The sequence below is a fragment of the Cetorhinus maximus genome, chromosome 18, assembly GCF_964194155.1.
Source record: "Cetorhinus maximus chromosome 18, sCetMax3.hap1.1, whole genome shotgun sequence".
NCBI lineage: Eukaryota > Metazoa > Chordata > Chondrichthyes > Lamniformes > Cetorhinidae > Cetorhinus > Cetorhinus maximus.
Genome location: NC_135896.1, coordinates 94415595 through 94434308, shown reverse-complemented (window position 1 = coordinate 94434308; position 18714 = coordinate 94415595). Strand labels below are relative to the sequence as shown.

At 43.3% G+C, this 18714-nt stretch overlaps 1 protein-coding gene across 6 annotated transcripts in view; it reads right to left on the bottom strand.

The window, feature by feature from the left end:
• pals1a (protein associated with LIN7 1, MAGUK p55 family member a) overlaps window positions 1–18714 on the bottom strand; it is a 93559-nt gene that overhangs the window by 28706 nt on the left and 46139 nt on the right. For all 6 annotated transcript variants that reach the window (XM_078563221.1, XM_078563220.1, XM_078563218.1 and 3 more), the window contains exons 3-5: window positions 14950–15158; window positions 3607–3684; window positions 1477–1623 (exon numbers count right to left, since the gene is read on the bottom strand). In XM_078563221.1, coding sequence (XP_078419347.1) covers window positions 1477–1623; window positions 3607–3684; window positions 14950–15158 — 434 coding nt within the window. The remainder of the gene's footprint in view (window positions 1–1476; window positions 1624–3606; window positions 3685–14949; window positions 15159–18714) is intronic.

Sequence of the window (18714 nt, the reverse complement as noted above, 5' to 3'; positions counted from 1 at the left end):
ATTAACTGAAAGGGCTAAATTTCAACACAAAAACTCAAGGTACCCAATGCCTCAGTAGCAAGATGATTATGTAACTCAGAATAAAATCTGATGGTTTCCAGCTGGAAAGAAGCAGCAAAGCGAATGCATACGCACGTCACTCCCAGAGTGACCATCTTCAAATAAACCTCGCCGAAACAAGTTTGTATGGAGTTTGTTTCAGAAAGCGTTCAAGTGATTTATTCATGTAAAATGTGTGATTGTGTTAAGACAGATGATAAGAAACATCTAACTAAATCCCCATTTCTCAGGGGCTGTGCGGTGAGAAGAGTTCTCCTTAAAACAAAAGATGGCTATACATGCACATATAGCTTTTTATTTAAGTCCCACTTTGTTGACATTTTGATTCCTTGGAAGCCATCACTGAGCTGATCAAGTTTCACCAGGTCTTTGCCAGATATCCAAACAAAATCGTAAGAGTATTATGTTTAAATGTTTCAAGAAGCGTAAGCAAGACTTAATGTTAAAAATGGGAAAAAAAATTCTCTCCAGTTTCGCATTACTAAAGCCAACATTTTCAAAAATACAGAGTTGTGTTCTATCAAATTTCGTTAGCTGTACAAGGTCCAGGATACCAAACATGTTTAACAGGAAGAATTCTTATGCCTCAAATGCTGTGATTTGCATGGCTGTTGTTTTTCCTCATTCTGGGATCTACAAGGGCTGCTGGATAAGGTGAGATATGATGTTCAATTTGTTAACAAAACAAAAGCTCTACGATTGAAGCAACTTCAAAATGCTGCTTTAAAAAAATGCAACTGCACTTCTTCCAAGGTTGTTGGAATATCTATGCAAATTAGAGAGAACATGGCCATCACTGCAGGCTTTCTAAATTGCTACAAAGTAGTATGATTAACACATACGCTGTTTTCTTGAGTCTGTTTCAGATTATATTTGAGCAAGAAGTCCTGATTACATCATTAAGCAAAACTGGTATAAAGAAATTAAGAGAACCTGACTGAAGGAGCTGAATTAACACATGTCAAGTCTGGGGATGATCCAGCATCCAAAACGTATTTTAATTCAACTGCCTCAGAATGGGGTGCTCAATCACTGTTCCAAACCGGAACACTCATGACAGCATTAATATGCTGCTAGAACTAAACTTTTGGGGAAAAAGTATCAAAATGGAGAGAAGTAAATAATACAGAGGTGGATCCTAATTTTTAACGATTTGCAATTTAATGTAGATCCTGACAGTGAAATTAAAATTTCAGTACGGTGCAATTTTAACCAAGTACTTTTCTTTTTAAAAGCAAGGATTTCATTTTCTTAAACTTTCCTCACTTGTAGCCTTGCTGCATGGTATGGCATATTAATTTATGACAATAAGTTAAGGTGAAGGCAGCATTTATCCTGGAACATAATTCAGTTATTGTAGCATCTCACGTCAAGGTGAAATGTATATAAAAAATGTGAGCAGAACTTGATACTCACAAGGGGGATATCACGTGCTTTTTCAATGCGAACAATTTTCACAGTCTCTCCTCCATACTCTGCTACTCTCTCATATACATGGTGTTCAGTTGTTGGTTCTAGAAGCATTTCTTGCTGTGCTATTCCATCATGGGCTAGAAGCAGTGCCTGGAACAGAGATCAAATAAGCTTAAGTACATAATTCAAATTTGTCTTGGTACTGTATTATAAACAGTTTTCCAAAACCTCATCTCCTCCCCTCATATTACTGAGCATGAACAATATAGACAGATTCTTCATGCATCTTTCAGACTGTTGGCTAAGTGTACTAGGGTGTTATTGAGGCTTCTTAACAATTGCTCCTGCATATTAAATATATTGTTGCTCTGCTTTTCTTAGCTAAAAATAAAATCTTTCTATTAATAATTCAAAACAATTAAACATTTGCCTACATAAATTACGCACTCACTGGATGATCTTAATAACTGCTTTACATAATAACCTTCAGATTGTTTGGTTTTTTGGGGGGGAACTAAAAGAGACAAACAACTTTTTATCCATTTACAAATATTAGAGAGCCATCTTGCAAAAAAATGCTGCAGAAAAAGCAATGTTTGATTGGACTTCAAACCTGAACATCTCCATGCCCAGAATTTTCACGTCGGCATGCAAGGGCGGGCACCACACACCGACGTGTAAAATGATGCGTGGTGATGTTGGGCGTGCGTCCCAACGTCACCGCACGTCATTCAGATCTTTCATTCGGCGGGCGCGCACCGGAGTTGGCTGCGCGCCCTCGAGCTGTCAAAGGCCTGTTAAAGGCCATTTAAAAACCAATTAAAGTAATTATCATCACTGCCTGTCCAACCTTAAGGTTGGCAGGGGGCAGGCGAAGAGCCCAAGCGGCCTTCATGTTTTTCAGGAAACCTCATCCACGGGCGGGATAAGGTTTCCTGAAACTTTTATTAAATAAATAAATAAATTTTGCTCAATTCATAAACATGTCCCAACTCATGCGGCACTGTCACATGAGGAGACATGTGTAAATAATTTTAAACTTCATTAAAAATTCTGCACTCTTTCACGTGCATGCGTAAAATAGCAGCGCAGAGCCGATCGCGGGCAGCAATCCCCCGGTCGGCCCGCCTGACAGGGAGAAAATTCTTCCCCTTGTAGCTGTGCTCAATCTATGAAGCAAACATGGTCAAAATTTCTGTGGCCAACATTCCAGAATTTTTTGGGGCCTATACAAAATACAGGGCTAGTATCCTTTATCCAAAACCCTTGGGGCTGACTGCGTTTTAGTTTTCAGATATTTTCAGTTTTCAGATCCACCATATATAAGGTAGGCCTTGGCCTACTTACATTACATTAGCCTAAGCCTAGGCTACCTATCGTCTACAAATACTAGGTTGTTTCTCTATTTGCCAATTCTCACACACCCTACTTCTTACCTGTTAACACTATCACACCGGCAGTAAATTACATTGCTTTATTAATACACAAATTAACTGAAGAGCCATTCAAAAAACAAAATTGGTTTTTGGACGTTTTCCGTTTTCAGATAAAGGATATTCAACCTGAACGTTGATTTACCAGAGCATAGATGTACGTGAGACAGTTCACAGATTTGTTGAATACCACTGCTTTACAGTACCCATTCTTAATAAAATAAAAAGTCACAATATGCTAACTTCCAATGGATAGAAACACTGCAATGTCTGACTTTCTCTCCACCACAAATATCGACATGTCAAATCATCAGAGAACAACTTGCTGAGTAAATCGGATACACAAATCTCCTCTCTGCAACATCGTTTCCAATGCAATTAAGTGAAATTAGCTGCATTTTTAACATAAAGAAAATATATAAGGACATTAACTCCTGAAAAGGAATTTTTCTATGTACTTGGCTCCCAAAATATCCCAAAATCTCTGAGTAAATATGCAATTTGATCATTCATGAAAGTCCTGTCTGTCAAGCCAGTAAGCTGTTAAATTGGTGATGTTTGAAATAACCAAAATATGTATGCTTGTTGAAAAAAATCCATTTAGAAGTTCAAATTAAATTTTGCTGTTTGAGTTTAACTAATCTTTTAAATAAACAGGATATGGGGTACAGGAGTTAACAAAAATAACTAAAGTGCATACTTCAAAGTGTGGTGAAGCAAGAAGAGTACTGAGTTCCTGTCCATCCTTCTGGTGACTGATGGTCAAAATCTTCTGCACCTTAAAGAAAAAGTACAGCAATGAACAGCAATTATATATGCACAGAACAGGTCACAATTTCAATAAAGGCTGCAACAAAGCATTGCCTTTTTCTACATGTTTGCATTATTACGTCTGGATTTTGCAAAGATTTGGAACTTTTCCCATCTAGCTGCAAGACTGTGGGAGGGCATGCAGCTAGGAAATGTGACCCTGAGCACCCATATAACTGAAAACCCTGTGAAATTGTTAACAGGATACAAGAACATCTGGCAAAAGAAAAAGCTACATATTATAACTATGCTTACCAGTCAACTGCTGGTCACTGTTCAAATTTATCATACAAAAACGTACTGTCACAATGCCCTAATAAGTTAACAGCAAAAATTACATCCACATTTCCCCATTGACGCTGGGAAAGTGAAGCACAGAGGATCAAAAAACATTTCTACTGCTTCGGTTCTGCAAGGGAACCTGGCAATTCGATATTCCTGACAGGGAGTCTGTTAGATGTTATGTTCTTGGTGCACCTTCTTTTGATCATTTAAAAAGAACAATATGTAGTAGTGCTGTTGAAGTTGCAGATTTAAGTTCTTAGCGAGAATGGAATTTGATGCTAAGCAGTCACAATTATCAGCAATGCACACCATCAATTCCAAGTCAGATTCTTGATGATTGATACAACATTCTCTTACACCATTTTATGGAACTTTATATTAGGATCAGCTACAAGGCAAAGGATCATCTGAATCATTTACTTGTAGTTGGTTCTCTCCTGTTCCCCTAACAAGGGAGAAAGCTAATGATGTAGCCAAATAATGAAAGAGATAAAAGTAAAAGCAAAATGAGGAGCCTAAATGAGATAAATAACAATGTGAGAGTTCTTTTTGTTCTTGAACACTTGCAAAGTCATATTTATTACTCATCTTGCACTGTCTTGAAAAAGTGAAATGAACCTTCCCCATGAACCACCACAGAGTCATTAGGGCAGAGGAGGCAGCCATTTGGCCCATCAAATCCATGCCAGCTTTCTTTCGAGCAATCCACTCAGTCCCATTCCCCTGTTCTAACCCCACGGGGAGAATTTTCTCCCCGTTGAGCAGGCCGGTTAGGAGCATGCGTGGATGGGTGGGAAGCTAATCGTCGCCCGCGATCGGCTCCACGCCGCCATTTTACGTGGGCGGGCCAATTAAGGCCCGCCCAGTGTGAAACACGGCTCCCGAGGACAGCAGGAGGGGGCGGGCGGCGGGGGGACTGCAATGATCACTGGCTCCAATGGCGACCCGACAGTCTATTTAAAGAGCGCTCGTGCAGTCTTGCAAAGCTTGTCAACTATGGCCAGCAGAAGGGCTCCCCAGAGCATTGCTGGTGAGCAGGCCAGGCAGGAGGGCAGGTCAGCAGGGCACTGTGCCCCTCACTTCTCGGACGAGTGCCTTGCTGCCCTCCTCGGGGAGGTGGCAGCACGGTGTGAGATCCTCATTCCCAGGGACGGGAGGAGGAGGCTCCCCCACATGACCAAACGTGCCTGAGAGGAGGTGGCAGAGATAGTGAGCTCACACAACATGGTACGATGCATTTGGGTTCAGTGCCACAAACGTTTCAATGGCCTCTTGTGCTCGGGAAGGGTGGGTACCGTGTTGGCATGGGTCACTTAACAGCAGTTAGGCTTCCCCCACCACTGAATGTACTTACTGCATTGAATCATTCACGGCATATGGCCTTCGCTGGGTGGGCCAGCATTTATTGCCCATGCCTAGTTCACGGAGAGGGTTGTGCTGAGCTGGGTTCTGCATCCGCTGCATGTGGCAGACTGACACCTACAATTTAGGGGGCTACCTCAGGATCTGCACCTAGGCACAGTGCTGGAACTCTGAAACATTTCAAAGTCAGGCTGTTGACATGCTGGGAGGGGAACTTCCAGGTGGTGGGGCACCCATCCATCTGCTGCCCTTGACGTTTCACATGCTTGTGCGCCCTTGCTTTGCAAGGTTAAACCGTGAGGATGGCAAATGGGATGGAGGCAGCATGAGGCAAGGGGGGTCAGCCCTGGCTGCTTTGTGTGAGTGTGCTGCTGCTCGAGGGTCATGATTCACTGGAGCCTTGCACTCAGGTGGGGGTGGCAGGGGTGCAATGGCAATCCATGTACAGGGTGGACTAATCAATGCTTTCTCCTTTTCAGGAGAAGGCCACACAAAATAATGCAGAGCAGATGTGGACAGGCAGAGGCCAGGTACAGTTGGCGATTATAACCAGATACAAGCTGGAAGCGATGGAGCTGGAGTGGCGTCGTGCGTCCAGCTCCACCAATGGTGGTGAGGCTGGCATGACAGGGGGAAGACAAGAGTGCAGTGCACTGAGGTCACCATGCCTGTCCTTGCAACCATTCCACTGTTGAATGTTTAGTGATTTAAGCTTCCAACATGGGATTTCTCACTGATTATGGAAGGTGAGGCGCATAGTGATCTGGGGGCCAGGCATGCACATTGACATTGTCTCGACTTGAACCAATCAAATGTCCTTGTTCTTCCTTTCAGCATCACCAGAGCAGGGCTGGGACAAGGAGGCAGAGGGGCCAACACTAACACCTGAGGGCCCAGAAGAACTACAAGCACCAGCGTCACACCATCTCTGCCAGGCAGGCACCAGTGCAGATACTAGCACCTCAGAGGGGATTAGATCGTCGGCTAGTCTCCTGGGGTGCAGCAGTGAGGGCACTTCACACTCGCTTGAGGTGCAGGCAGAGGCAGTGTGTGTCCAGGGTGCCGGCAGTTGGAAGACTGCAGAAGGCCAGGAACATGCTCAGTCAGTGGCTGATGATGGGCCTCTGGAGTCGTCCCTGAGGCAGCAGATGCTGAAAGTCCAGCAGGGTGTGGAGGATCTGGCAGAGATTAATGAGGCTATGCATGGCATGGTCTCCGTGCTGGGGGAGTCCATGCAGAGCATCAGCAATGCATTGACCCTCGTGGCTGAACGCAATGCCTCCTCCATGGAGAGAGTGGCGACTCTCATGGAGAGGCTTCTCCAGGAAAACAATCAGGGCTTCCTGGGGTTGCGCTCTGACCTGCAAGTCCTCACAGTGGCATTGACCTCAGCTGGTCAGTGCCAGTGTGGGGGATGGGTTGGACACCAAGTATCCCAGCTAGGTGCCCATCCATCTATGGTGAGCAGGGAGATCTGAAGCAACCTCACATCGGCACATGAGCTGTCTGTTGTCTCTGCAGGTTCCTCTCAGGACGCTCCGGATAAGGGTAGCAGCTCCTCTACCCCTCTGCCAGTGACCGTGGGATCGATGAGGCTCCGGCGACTGGGGAGATGCCAGCCGTGGAACTGGCTGCTCCCTCCCAGGCGGGGCCATCAAAGGCTTCATGGGCCAGAGGGCGCCCGCCAAGGTCATCACGGTCAACAGGACAGCAGAGTGAGCAGGCTGTCTCGAATGCCAGTACCAGCGAGGGGGGAGCACCTAGACGGAGCACCCGAAAACATAAACTTAAGGTACCTTAGGCACACCATGGGCTTCTCACTGGTAGTTTTATGTTGCCCCACTATTAGTTGATTATAATTTGGTGTGCTGCTCAACACCTTTGAATTGTTTCTTTTCTGTTTTATTTTGTGAATTCATTAAACGCTTCATTTGTGAACATGGCTCAGGCTTCACCTATTCGTGCTCATCCTCGGACTCACTGTTGGACTCATTGTGTGCACCCGGAGCAACTGCATCTACATCATCTTCCTCCACTGCATCCCCTTTTCCAGTTCCAGATTGTAGAGAGCGCAGCATGCAACCACTATCAGCGACGCACGTTCTGGGGGGTATTGTAGTGCGCCCCCTGAACGGTCCAGACATTGGAAGAGCATCTTGAGAAGACCGCTGATTCTCTCTACCACAACCCTTATGGAGGGATGGCTCCTATTGTGCCGCTGCTCATCTGTTCTTGGTTGGTGGAGAGGCGTCATGAGCCACCTTTTGAGGGGTTAGCCCTGGTCACCCAGCAGCCATCCATCCAGCCGGGCCAGAGCACTGAAGAGCCTCGGTACCTGGGAGTGTCTCAGGATGTAAGCATCATGGGAGCTGCCAGGGTATCTTGCACAGACTTGCAGAATCTGCATCCTGTGATCACACACTATCTGCATGTTCAAGGAGTGGAATCCCTTCCTGTTGACAAAGGCACCCGGCTCACCCGCTGGCGCCTCGATGGCTACATGTGTGCAGTTGATTGCACCCTGGGTGTGGGGGAACCTAGCAATCGTTGCAAAGCCTCTGGTTCACTCGGTCTGGCTGGCCTCTTCCCAGTGGTTGTGAATGAAAGTCAATGCACGCCTGAACAAAGCGTCGGTCACCTGCTTGACACAAGTGTGGACAGCTGACTGTGAGACTCCGCAAAGATCACCCACCGACCCTGGAAAGAGCTGGAGGCATAGAAGTTGAGGGCAGCTGTGACATTCAACATCACTGGCATGGGGTGCCCACCCACACAGTTGGCGTAGATCTCAGGGCCTATCATCTGACAGATGGAGGTCACTGTCTATCTTGAGAGACGGAGTCTCCTCCAGCACTGCACCTCAGACATATTGAGGTAGCTGCATCGCCGCCTGCAAACTCTGGCAGGATAGTGGCGTCTTCTGTGGCCCCTTCCGCCTTGCACTTTCTGTTGGCCCTGCACCCTTTGTGCCTGCGCCTGTCCTCCCAAAGGTGGCTCCCCTGGAGGCTGAATTTGGGCTCCTGGCCTCCTCCCCCGGCTCTACAAGTTTATTTCCCTCAGGTGCCCATCCAATTTCCTTCTGAAATCATTGATTACCTCCCGTTTCATCACCCTCGTAGACAGCGCCTTCCAGATCATTACTACTCTGCATAAAAAAGCTCTTTCTCTCATCCCCCTGTATCTCTTGCCAAAACCTTAAATCTGTGTGTCCTAGTCCTTGTGCCAGCCAATGGGAACAGCTTTTCTTTGTCTATCTTATCTAAACCAGTCATACTGGACTTGTCTGCCCATTCTGCTAGCCTATGTGCTTGTGCAGTCAATTGGTATCAGCTTCAGGTTTGGTATCATTGACAAATGGTGAAATTTTCTGTATTCCAAGATCACATACATATCAAAAAAGCAGTTGTCCTAGTGTTAACTCATGGGGAAAATCACTGTCTATTATCCTACAGTCTGAAAAACAACCATTTACATGACTCGCTGTTTTGTCGTAAATCAATTTTTATCTAAGCTGATAGTGACCTTCCTATTCCATGAGTCACAATTTTGTTAACCAGCCTTTTATGTGGTAGTTTGTCAAACACTTTCTTTAAATCCACATAGACAATATCCACTGCATTCCCTTCGTGAAGCTTCTTTACTACTTCATCAAAAAATTAAATTAGTTAAACAGGTTCGAACCTCTCCAAGTGTCCGTTAATTTTTTCCTTACTAATGTTTCCAAAACCTTACCCACCACTGATGTTAAACAGTGGGGTCTGTAGTTACTAGTAATGTCCTTACACCCTTTCTTGAATTAGGGTATAACATTTGTCACTTTCCAATCTACTGGCACCTCCCCCATATCTGGAAAGATTATGGCAAGCCCTTCCACTATCCACAGCAACCTGGGATGCAAGCCATCTAGAACAAGCGACTTATCCACTCTTTTCATATCTTGCCAATCAATTTTCACCCCATCCGTTATCTCTACCATCTCCGCTTTGACTGATATTTGTCTGTGTCCTCTTACTTAGTATATACCTATACTAAGTAATCATTCAATATGCTAGGATAAAAGCAAAATACTACGGATTCTGCAAATCTGAAATAAGAACAGATCACACTGGAAAAACTCAACAGATCTGACAGCAGCTGTGGGAAGAGAAACAGAGTTAACATTTCAAGTCTGAAGAAGGGTCATAACAGACTCGAAACATTAACTTTGTTTCCCTCTCCACAGATGCTTTCAGACCTGCTGAGTTTTTCCAGCATCTTCTATTTTTATTCAATATGCTAGCTTTGTCTTGCACCTCTGTCCCTAATAAGACCCACCCCACCTCTTATTATTTACATGCCATCAGAAGATTTTTGGGTTCCCTTTTATGGTGACTGTCATTCTAGTCTCATATTATCGCTTTGTCAGTCTTATTTTCTTCTTCACATTCCCTCTTAAATTATATCTGGCCTGGCTCTTGCTTGAAGAATTCACCTTCTGTCCTCATCATATTTTTCATCTCATCACGCAAGGAACCCTAGCTTTGGCTTCCCTGGCTTTCCCTCTTGTTGGGATGTATCCAGCCTGCAGCTGAAACATCTCTCCTTTTGAGATCACCCATAGCTCCATTACAGTTTTTCCTGTCAAACTATGGTTCCATTTTGCCTTGGCAAGATCCCTTCTCACCCCATTGAAGTTAGCCCTCTTGCAATTTAGAAGGTGTACTTTAGATTGCTCCTTGCTCTTCTCCATTATTAATCTATCCCTATGATATGATGATCACCCCTACATCCAGTGTTCTTTCACAGACATTTGGCCTGCCTCATTCTCGAGCACCAGGTCCAGCGATGCCTCCTTCCTAGTTGGACTGAGATCATAATGGTCAAGGAAGTTCTCCTGAATACATTTTAGGAAATTCCTCCCCCTCCTTACCCTTTACTCTAACATTATCCCAATCGATATTTGGGTAATTAAAGTCCTCATACATCACCATTCTATAGTTCTTGCAAATCTCTGATTCCCCTGCAGATTTGCTCCTCTATCTCACGATTTGGAGGTTATAGATTACCTCCCATAGTGTGACCATACTCTTTTTGCTATGCACATCTAACCAAATGGATGCTGTCCTTGTCCTCTCAAGGGCATCTTCTCTTTCCAGCACTACAATCTCTTCCTTAATCAGTGCTACCATTCCACCTCTCTTTTCTCCTTCCCTATCTTTCTGGACACTTTACATTTGTGGATATCAAGCTTCCAGTCTTCACTGTTTTTAAGCCATGTTTCTGTTATTGTCACATCATATCCCCACACATCTATCCGTCCTTGTATCTTACCAACCTGATTTACTACAGGTTGCGTTTACATGTATGCATTCAAACGTGTCTTTCTTCATAGTCCTTTTTAGGCTTTTTTTATTCTTTCATGAGATGTGAACATCGCTGGCAAGGCCACATTTGTTGCCCATCACTAATTACCCATCTTAAGTCTGTTCCCATCTAATATGGTGGTACTTCTTTCTCCAGTACTATCCAACTCACACTCCTTTATGCACCTTATTTCTCTTTTCTGCTTCTACATGCTGATGCTGACTCCTCTGCTAATTTAGTTAACATCTTCCCAAACCACCCTGGCTAAACTGCCCTTGAAAATAGTATGCATTCTAGCTAGCTTTGTAGATGGTGGCAGGACTTTGAGGGGTCAGGAAGTAAACCATTTGCACCAAAGTATCCAGCCACTGCCCAGCTCTTGTAGCCACAATTTTGATATAGCTGATTCAGTTTAACTTCAACCCAACAGTGACATATGAACACATCTGAAATGAGGAAGGGAAAAAAAACTGACTGGTCCATCCAGTCAGTCCTGTATAATTACGATATCCAGTGTATGACAATATTTATGCCCTCTTCGTCCCAATGCCGTCCATTCCACTCATTGAAAATCTCCAAAATAAGTGACCCCAAAGATTTTGATAGTGGGAGTCTTGGTGATGGCAGTATTATTGAGGGTCAAGGGGAGGTTATTGGGCTTTATCCTGATCAAGGTGACGACAATTTGGTTTGTAAGTGTTGCCATTTGTCAGCATCAGCCTGGTTGTGAACCTTCATGATTGGAGAGAAGTCTGACTTACAGATGTTACAAATTCATAAACATACTAATGAATTACTCCACAGTCAACTGGTCAATACTAGATGCGCCTTAGTTCAGAGATATTTTTAGAAGCTATGACCAGATACACTGGAACATACGCTGGCAATTTCCCCAGGGTTTATTCTGCTCCACTGCTGCAACTCTAGTGGTAACTCCAATTACTAATTTAAACAGGGATTTTGGCAAAGCTGGAGAAGCCCCAAGAAACTCGTCACCCATTCCCCAAAGAATCATGTACAAATAAAAAACACTGCTTTCAAGGTGGATCAGCAGAAGAGGTTTCAGTTGGCTGAAATGGTATTACACTGTAGGGACACTTTTCAGAAACACCAGCAGCAGTAAGCATTAACTATCATATTGCTTTTCAAGCCCTCAGCCAAATATTAGCCCAGTCTAACATCAGTACTATCTTGCACATTGATTACTGACATATAAATGCCCAATTGTAAATGAACAGTTCATTAATTGTTGAATGTGGTCGTCTGACTTCTATTTCCGAAGGTTTAAAGTTTCCCTTTAATGTCTTTAAGTATTTTAAAAGTGCAACGACCAACTTATCCAACTTTATTGCCCAACAAAAGGGAGACTAAAAATGTATAATGACTGGCTAATTGACAAAAAGCACAAGAATCCAAACAAATAACCACAACAGTGTTCTGATTTCCTCTAGCATGCTCTGATTGCATTGTGCACAAACCCCCCAATTATAAAATTCAGCAAAGTAGGTTACAAATGTATTTACATAATAATGAGTTTTCATTCCACAGTGCCTTCTACGTACTAAAAACTTCAATTAAAAAAAGTAATAACACATCTGTTGAAACTAAACAAGGGTGGCAAAGACTGAACCTTTATCATGAGTGGCACAAATCCTGTAATTTTAACCTTTATTTGCAAAAACAAATAAAGGATATGTGGCTTTGTAATGGTTCCTTCCGATTGGCTGACATCTATGTCAATCACTTGAAGTCTCTTCAGCAAATGAAACCTTATTCCTCCCTAAATACCAAGCTTTTTCACGAAACAGTTTCCAAGAATTTGTGGGAAGGTTTTTACAATATTTTCCCACAAAACTAAATTATTTATTTGTGAAACAAGAGGAAACATAATTTGCTTCCGGTCAGCTCCAACACCAATATTCACCTCTTCCTATGGCTCCCTCCCCAGCTTTGAAATTGCTCCACATGGCAGGACAAACACAGAGTTCTTAGATACTTTCAAGATTGGAGAAGGTTTCTGATGTAGAGAGGGTGAGGCCATGAGAGGATTTGAATGAGGGTGAGTATTCTAAATTGGAGTAGTTGGGGGTATCAGGAGCCAGTGTAAGTGCAGGTGATGAGTTGGTGGGAATAGATGCAGGTTAGAATATGGGGAGTAGAGTTCTGATATTTTTACCAAGGCGAATTCATGATTTTCCCAAAAGCATATGACAAAATTACAGCTCTGTAACAATGGCTAAAAGGGGCCTAAGAATGAAAATAAGCTTTCAGATCTAACTTGCCCATAAATCCAATCCAATCATTTCATAGTAAATGAAAATATTCTATTTGCTACAAATAAAATTCAACTCTCACGATGGGTAGTTAAAATGCAATATTTGTACATATATTCCTCTTGGAAAGATAAGGGTTTCATCAAATTCTTGAAAACATATGTGCTGCAGTAATTTGTAACAATAATGTTTTATGTATTCGAACACCTTGGGTGCATCTAACCCCACTGTTCCAAAACAACTTCCTCCGGAATTAGTAGCAATTTCCTCTTTCAAAGAGGAAGTTCATCCAGTCTTTCTATAAATCATTCAAATACTTCTCTTCCGCCTGCCCCCTGCTGACAATATGTTCCACAATTTTAACACTTTCTGAGTAAAGAAAAGAGATCCTTAAACCTATTTCCCTTTGACAGCGTTAAAAAGTGTCCACTTAATTATCACCAACGGTTGTATTGTTCTTCATTGATATTAATTTTATTAATGGAGAAAAATAGCCATTTTTCCCCACTTGGACTAATTGAGGAAAGTTTATATTTCTCTAATTTTCCTTGCAGAGATAAATATCTCAGAATGCTTTGCAAGGAGGAAGAGGTAAATATGTAGCAGGAAATTAAAGACTTTCCAGAGGGGAGAGACTAAAGGCCTGATCTAAGACAGGGGCGGGGAACCTATGGCCCGCGGCATCTAGCCTGCAACAAGGTTTCTAAAAATATAGACGTATGACAGCAGCACCTTCAAAATAGCATTTATCATCAATGTTACAAACTTGCTTTGGATAAAAGTGTCAGCTGAATTACTCTAATAATACTTAACAATATAATGTTCAAATTCAGCCATTGCATTCAAACAGCATGTGAGTTGAACATCTCTGTATTCTCTCTCAAAAAAAACTAACATAAGTTGATTTTCGTGTGTGTGTGTGACCTACGACTGATTTTGTCTGTGTGTGAAAGGCCCGTGATAAGAGAAAGGTTCCCCACCACTGGTCTAAGAGATGGGTCTTTGAGGAAAAAATTGAAAACAGCGAGACAAATAACACAGCAGATAGCATTGAAAAACAGTTCTGGAGTGCAGGAACATCATGTTTAAAAGATTGGGTGCCTATGAGGAAATCAAGAGGAGTTGTGATAAACCATCTTCAGAGAAACAGGGGCGAGGAAAGTTTGGAAAACAAGGTGGCTAAGGGATATGAAGCAGCAAAAGTGGATCTTGAAACAGATTTGAGGCACAGGGTGGTGCTGCAATTCAGCAAGATCAGGGTGATGGATGTACAAGGCATTACCATGTACAAAACTTCAATTACAGAGTGCTGCATTAACCCCTGTGTCAGGAGAGTGCAAATAGAGAGAAGCAGGTGGTCAAGGTGCTCAATAAGGAAAAAAACATTGGTAATACTGGGAGTGAGGGAAAGTGGGCATAGTGATACTCTTGGAAATGTACTGGATTTTGCCTTTAAAGCATCAACAAAACACTGATTTCAATCTGAACAGAGAACCAAGAAGGATAGTGGAATCAAAACTAGAAGCACATAAATGGTGATGAGTTCTATACAACATAGCTGCAGTCTCAGCAATGAGCTGAAGAAAATGACAGCTTATGCACGACTTGGATACTTGGATGTCATTTTAAAGCTAAAGCTTTCAGAGGAAGATGATCCCATGTATTCGTTAGACACTACAAAAAGAGTAGCATACAGATTTTGAATAGGAAGGGAGGGAACCAAGGAGATTTGGCAGGCAGAAGATGATTGAGAGCAGAAAACACTGGAGATGTTATCACTGCAGTAACGGCTCATGTTCCAGAGTAACACATTGCTCAGGTGACATAAAAGTCACCAGTTTAACATCACACCATAAATTTAATCACCAAAACAGCCTCCAAAAGCTGCAGGCAACTTGTTGAAAACAAAGTTTTAAAAGAGGAAGCTTCATTACAATCCATTCTTTAATTTAATTTAGCAATAAACCTACCTCCTGGGATAGTTCCTGTGCATTGGCGTTCACAGGGTATGGTGGACTCATCTTGTGCATATGAATGGCTACCGTATTGTGAATGCTGAAAGCATTTTGGAAATCCCGGTTCTGAACCAGCTGCAAAATGAGTGTCACATCATCCTGACTCTGACTGTCAACCAGGCTGTGTTGTATGTGTTTTAGAGAAGACAGCAGCTCATCTACTTCTAGAGTTAAGAAAATAAAAGTCTCGTCAGTAGAATTATCCAATTATTTTTTTCCCCAAAGTATATTTATTATGGCGTTACCTCATCAAAGGTGAATGCTTGTTTCATAATTCTTCTGCTTTATTTTTTTTAAATAATGCACACATTTACATAACTCTTAGGCTTGAAGGAATGATCCATCAACTCAGCCAGTTTTCTCTGCTCCAAAATTTCAGTGCACCTCAGCATCTTCCCAGCCGGTAGGCAGATGGTTAGTATGGGAATTGTGGGAGACAGTGCGCTTCCCATCACCCCAAGGGAATGGTTTGTTCCTGATGCGGAGGTGCTCATAAGGAACAAACTCTGGCCTCTCATGGCTGTGCTGTTGTGCCTTCAAGTAGCAGTTCAACATACAGACACTTACACCAGGAATAGCAACAACAAAGCTCAGGATCTTCCACATACGTGCCCCCTTGGTGTTCCTTGCCACCGGCCGCGGCCATGCGGAGCTGAAACTCTCCGGCGCAAAATGAGACCCCAAACTGCCGCCATCTTGTGTGAGCAAGTGTTGCATCACAGGTCAAACCAATGGCTGATTGTGAGTGAATGACTAAACCATACAGCTTGGGAATGTCTCAGTTTTAATCCTGAGTTAATGAATTAATTGATTTCAGGTACTGTGCAAAGGAACCACAATTGGCCTCAGCAACCCTGTATGAGGTAGACTGATGGGGATGAGTGACTGAAGAAAATCAGCTGGGGTTGCAATGGAAGAAGACAATGAGGTAACATCTGGGCTCAGCTATGATGTTCCCCCATAGCTGAATAGCCAACAAACTCAAAATTAAAGCCTTCTAGGACTCATTGTCAGCTGAGTGAAGTACTGGAGCTGGCAGAATGAAACTGCACTCCCAACAAGTGAAGAATACAAGCTAAAGAAAAAATGTGCCAAGATGACTTTGTGATACTTACACCTTGCTGAGCAATATATCACGTACTGGTTTTGTCAACTATTCACATTAATTCCTAACAAAAAAAATAAATCTCATTCGTACCAAACCATTGCAGGGTCTGAAACTGGCAATTCCTGGCATTGAACAATACAGCTTTGCTCTGCAATTGTTGCACCTTGTGGGGGATCAGCATGCATCTCTTTGGGGCACATGGGTGGGGGATTTTGCGCTCAGAATTTGGGAATGGAATAACTCTGCAGGTCTGTCAGCATCTGCAGAGAGGAATACAGTTAACGTTTCGAGTCCGTATGACTCTTCATTCAGTTCTGATGAAGTCAGACTCGAAACGTTAACCGTATTCCTCTCCGCAGATGCTGTCAGACCCGCTGAGTTTTTCCAGCTATTTTTATTTTTATTTCAGATTTCCAGCATCCGCAGTATTTTGCTTTTATCTTTGGGAATGGAATGTTCTTCCACTTCACATACCCAGTCAGCATCAAGCATGACCAATACATGCGTAACTATGTTCACAAGGCAGTATAAAGTTCCCTTTGCTCTGCCTCAATAAGATACCTTACCAAAAATTAAGAGAGAACCCCAGGTGCAATTTTTCCACTTCCCACATCAGTCATCGATTGTGCTCCCATTGACTGAGATTTTTAAAATGACATCATCTATTTTTAGATATGGGAAATTTTGCACTGAGAAGCTACATCTTTTTAAGACTCAGTTAAGAATGTCCAAATCAACTTCACATAGTCGGCTGTATGCTAGCAGACAGGGACTTTCATTCCAGGAAGGCAGGCTGAATTTGAAACCAGGCCAACAAGTTGTGGCTAACATAGCAACGTGAACAGAGGTTTGTCCCAAGGTGTTTCATAGATGCACAAGGATGACAGAAGCTGGAACAAAGAAAAGATCAAGAGGGTGACCAAAAGCTTGGTGGAAGGTGAAGGTTTTTAAAGGCTGTGTTAGAGGAGGAGAGGTTAGTGCGGAGGATGTAGGAGAGGAGTTGAGGGAATTCTAGAGCACGGGGTACAAATAACCAAAGGCAGTGTTGGCAATGGTGGGGGGAAAATGGGGAAAGGAGATGTACAAGAGGCTGCAGTCAGGGCAATAGATACTATGGGAGTGTCGGGAGGGTGTAACAGAGATGGATTTATAGACTAGGGCCAGAATCTTCCATTCAGCCTGCGGGGCCCATCCCCGCACGCCGAGGCGTAAAATGACACGCAGTGACATTGGCTGTGCGTCTCGACATCACTGCGCATCATTCTGATCTTCAGTTTGGTGGGCGCGCACCAGAGTTGGCTGCACGCCTGAAATGTCAAAGGCCTGCTAAGGCCATTAATTAACTAATTAAAGCGATTGTCAGAGCTGTCCGTCCAACCTTAAGGTTGGCAGGCAGGCGAAGAGCCCAGGCGGCCTTCGCATTTTTCATGAAACCTCATCCACGGGCGGGATGACGTTTCATGAAGTGTTTATTAATTAAATAAAATGTCTTATGAAAATTCATAAACATGTCACGAGGGGACACGTCTGAGTAATTTTATTTTTTCCAATGTTTTATTATTAAATTAATCCAGCTCCGTGCCTCGGAGATTTCCCCAACTTTCCCTCCTCTCCCCACCCGCACAGGTAGTGCTGAGCGCTTCCGGGTGCACATCACGTTGGGTGGGCCTTAATTGGCTCGCCCATGTAAAATGGCAGCGCACACCCGATCGCAGGCGGCGATTGGCTCCGTGTCCACTCCCGACTTGCCCGCCTGATGGGGAGAAAATTCTCCCCTAGGACAATAATTTTAAATTCAGGGCATGGGAGGCCAAGAGCTGACAGAGGTCGATGAGGATAGAGGAACAGGTGAGCAGGACTTAATGCAGGTAAGGATTCAAGCAGAGCCTGGGGTAAATTAGTGTTTCATGCAGGTAACGGATGGGAGCCCGTCTAGAAGAGTAGTGAAGTAATTAAGTCTGGAGGTGCTGAAGGCATGTATGAGGATTCAGTGGTGGATATACTGTAACAGGGGCAGAGGCAGGCCATATTACAGTGGTGGAAGTAGCTGGAGAGGATATATATGGATATTTAGCTTGGAGTCAAACAGTTTGCCAAGATTGGGAGTGGTCTGGTTCAGCCTGTGATGGTGGAGAAAGAAATGGAGTCAAGGGTCCACAGTTGATGGCTTTGGCTCTGTCAATGGAGGAATGACACACAAGCAGTTTGACAGCAGAATGGATCGAGTGTGTTGATGGAAAGGTAGAGCTAGTTGTCATCAGTATATCTGAAGAACAGGCTCCATGGTTTCAGGATGATGTCATATCTGAAAAAGGAAGAATGGGGGGCAATGGACAGATCATTGGAGGATTCATGTGGTGACAGGGCAGGGATGGAGAGAGAAACTCTTGTTAGAAATCCTGTGATGATAATTGATCAGAAAGATAAGAATGGAACCAAGTGTAGAGAGTCTCATGGGGTAATGTGGTAGGTTATGTCAAAAACTGTAGAGAGGTCAAGGAGGGATTCATCAAATTTGCGACTGCAGTATTAAAATGCAATATGCAACAATGCACATTTTACTTGTCTTATTTATTCTAATTCTTGTGAAGGACTTGATTATTGGGTAGTAC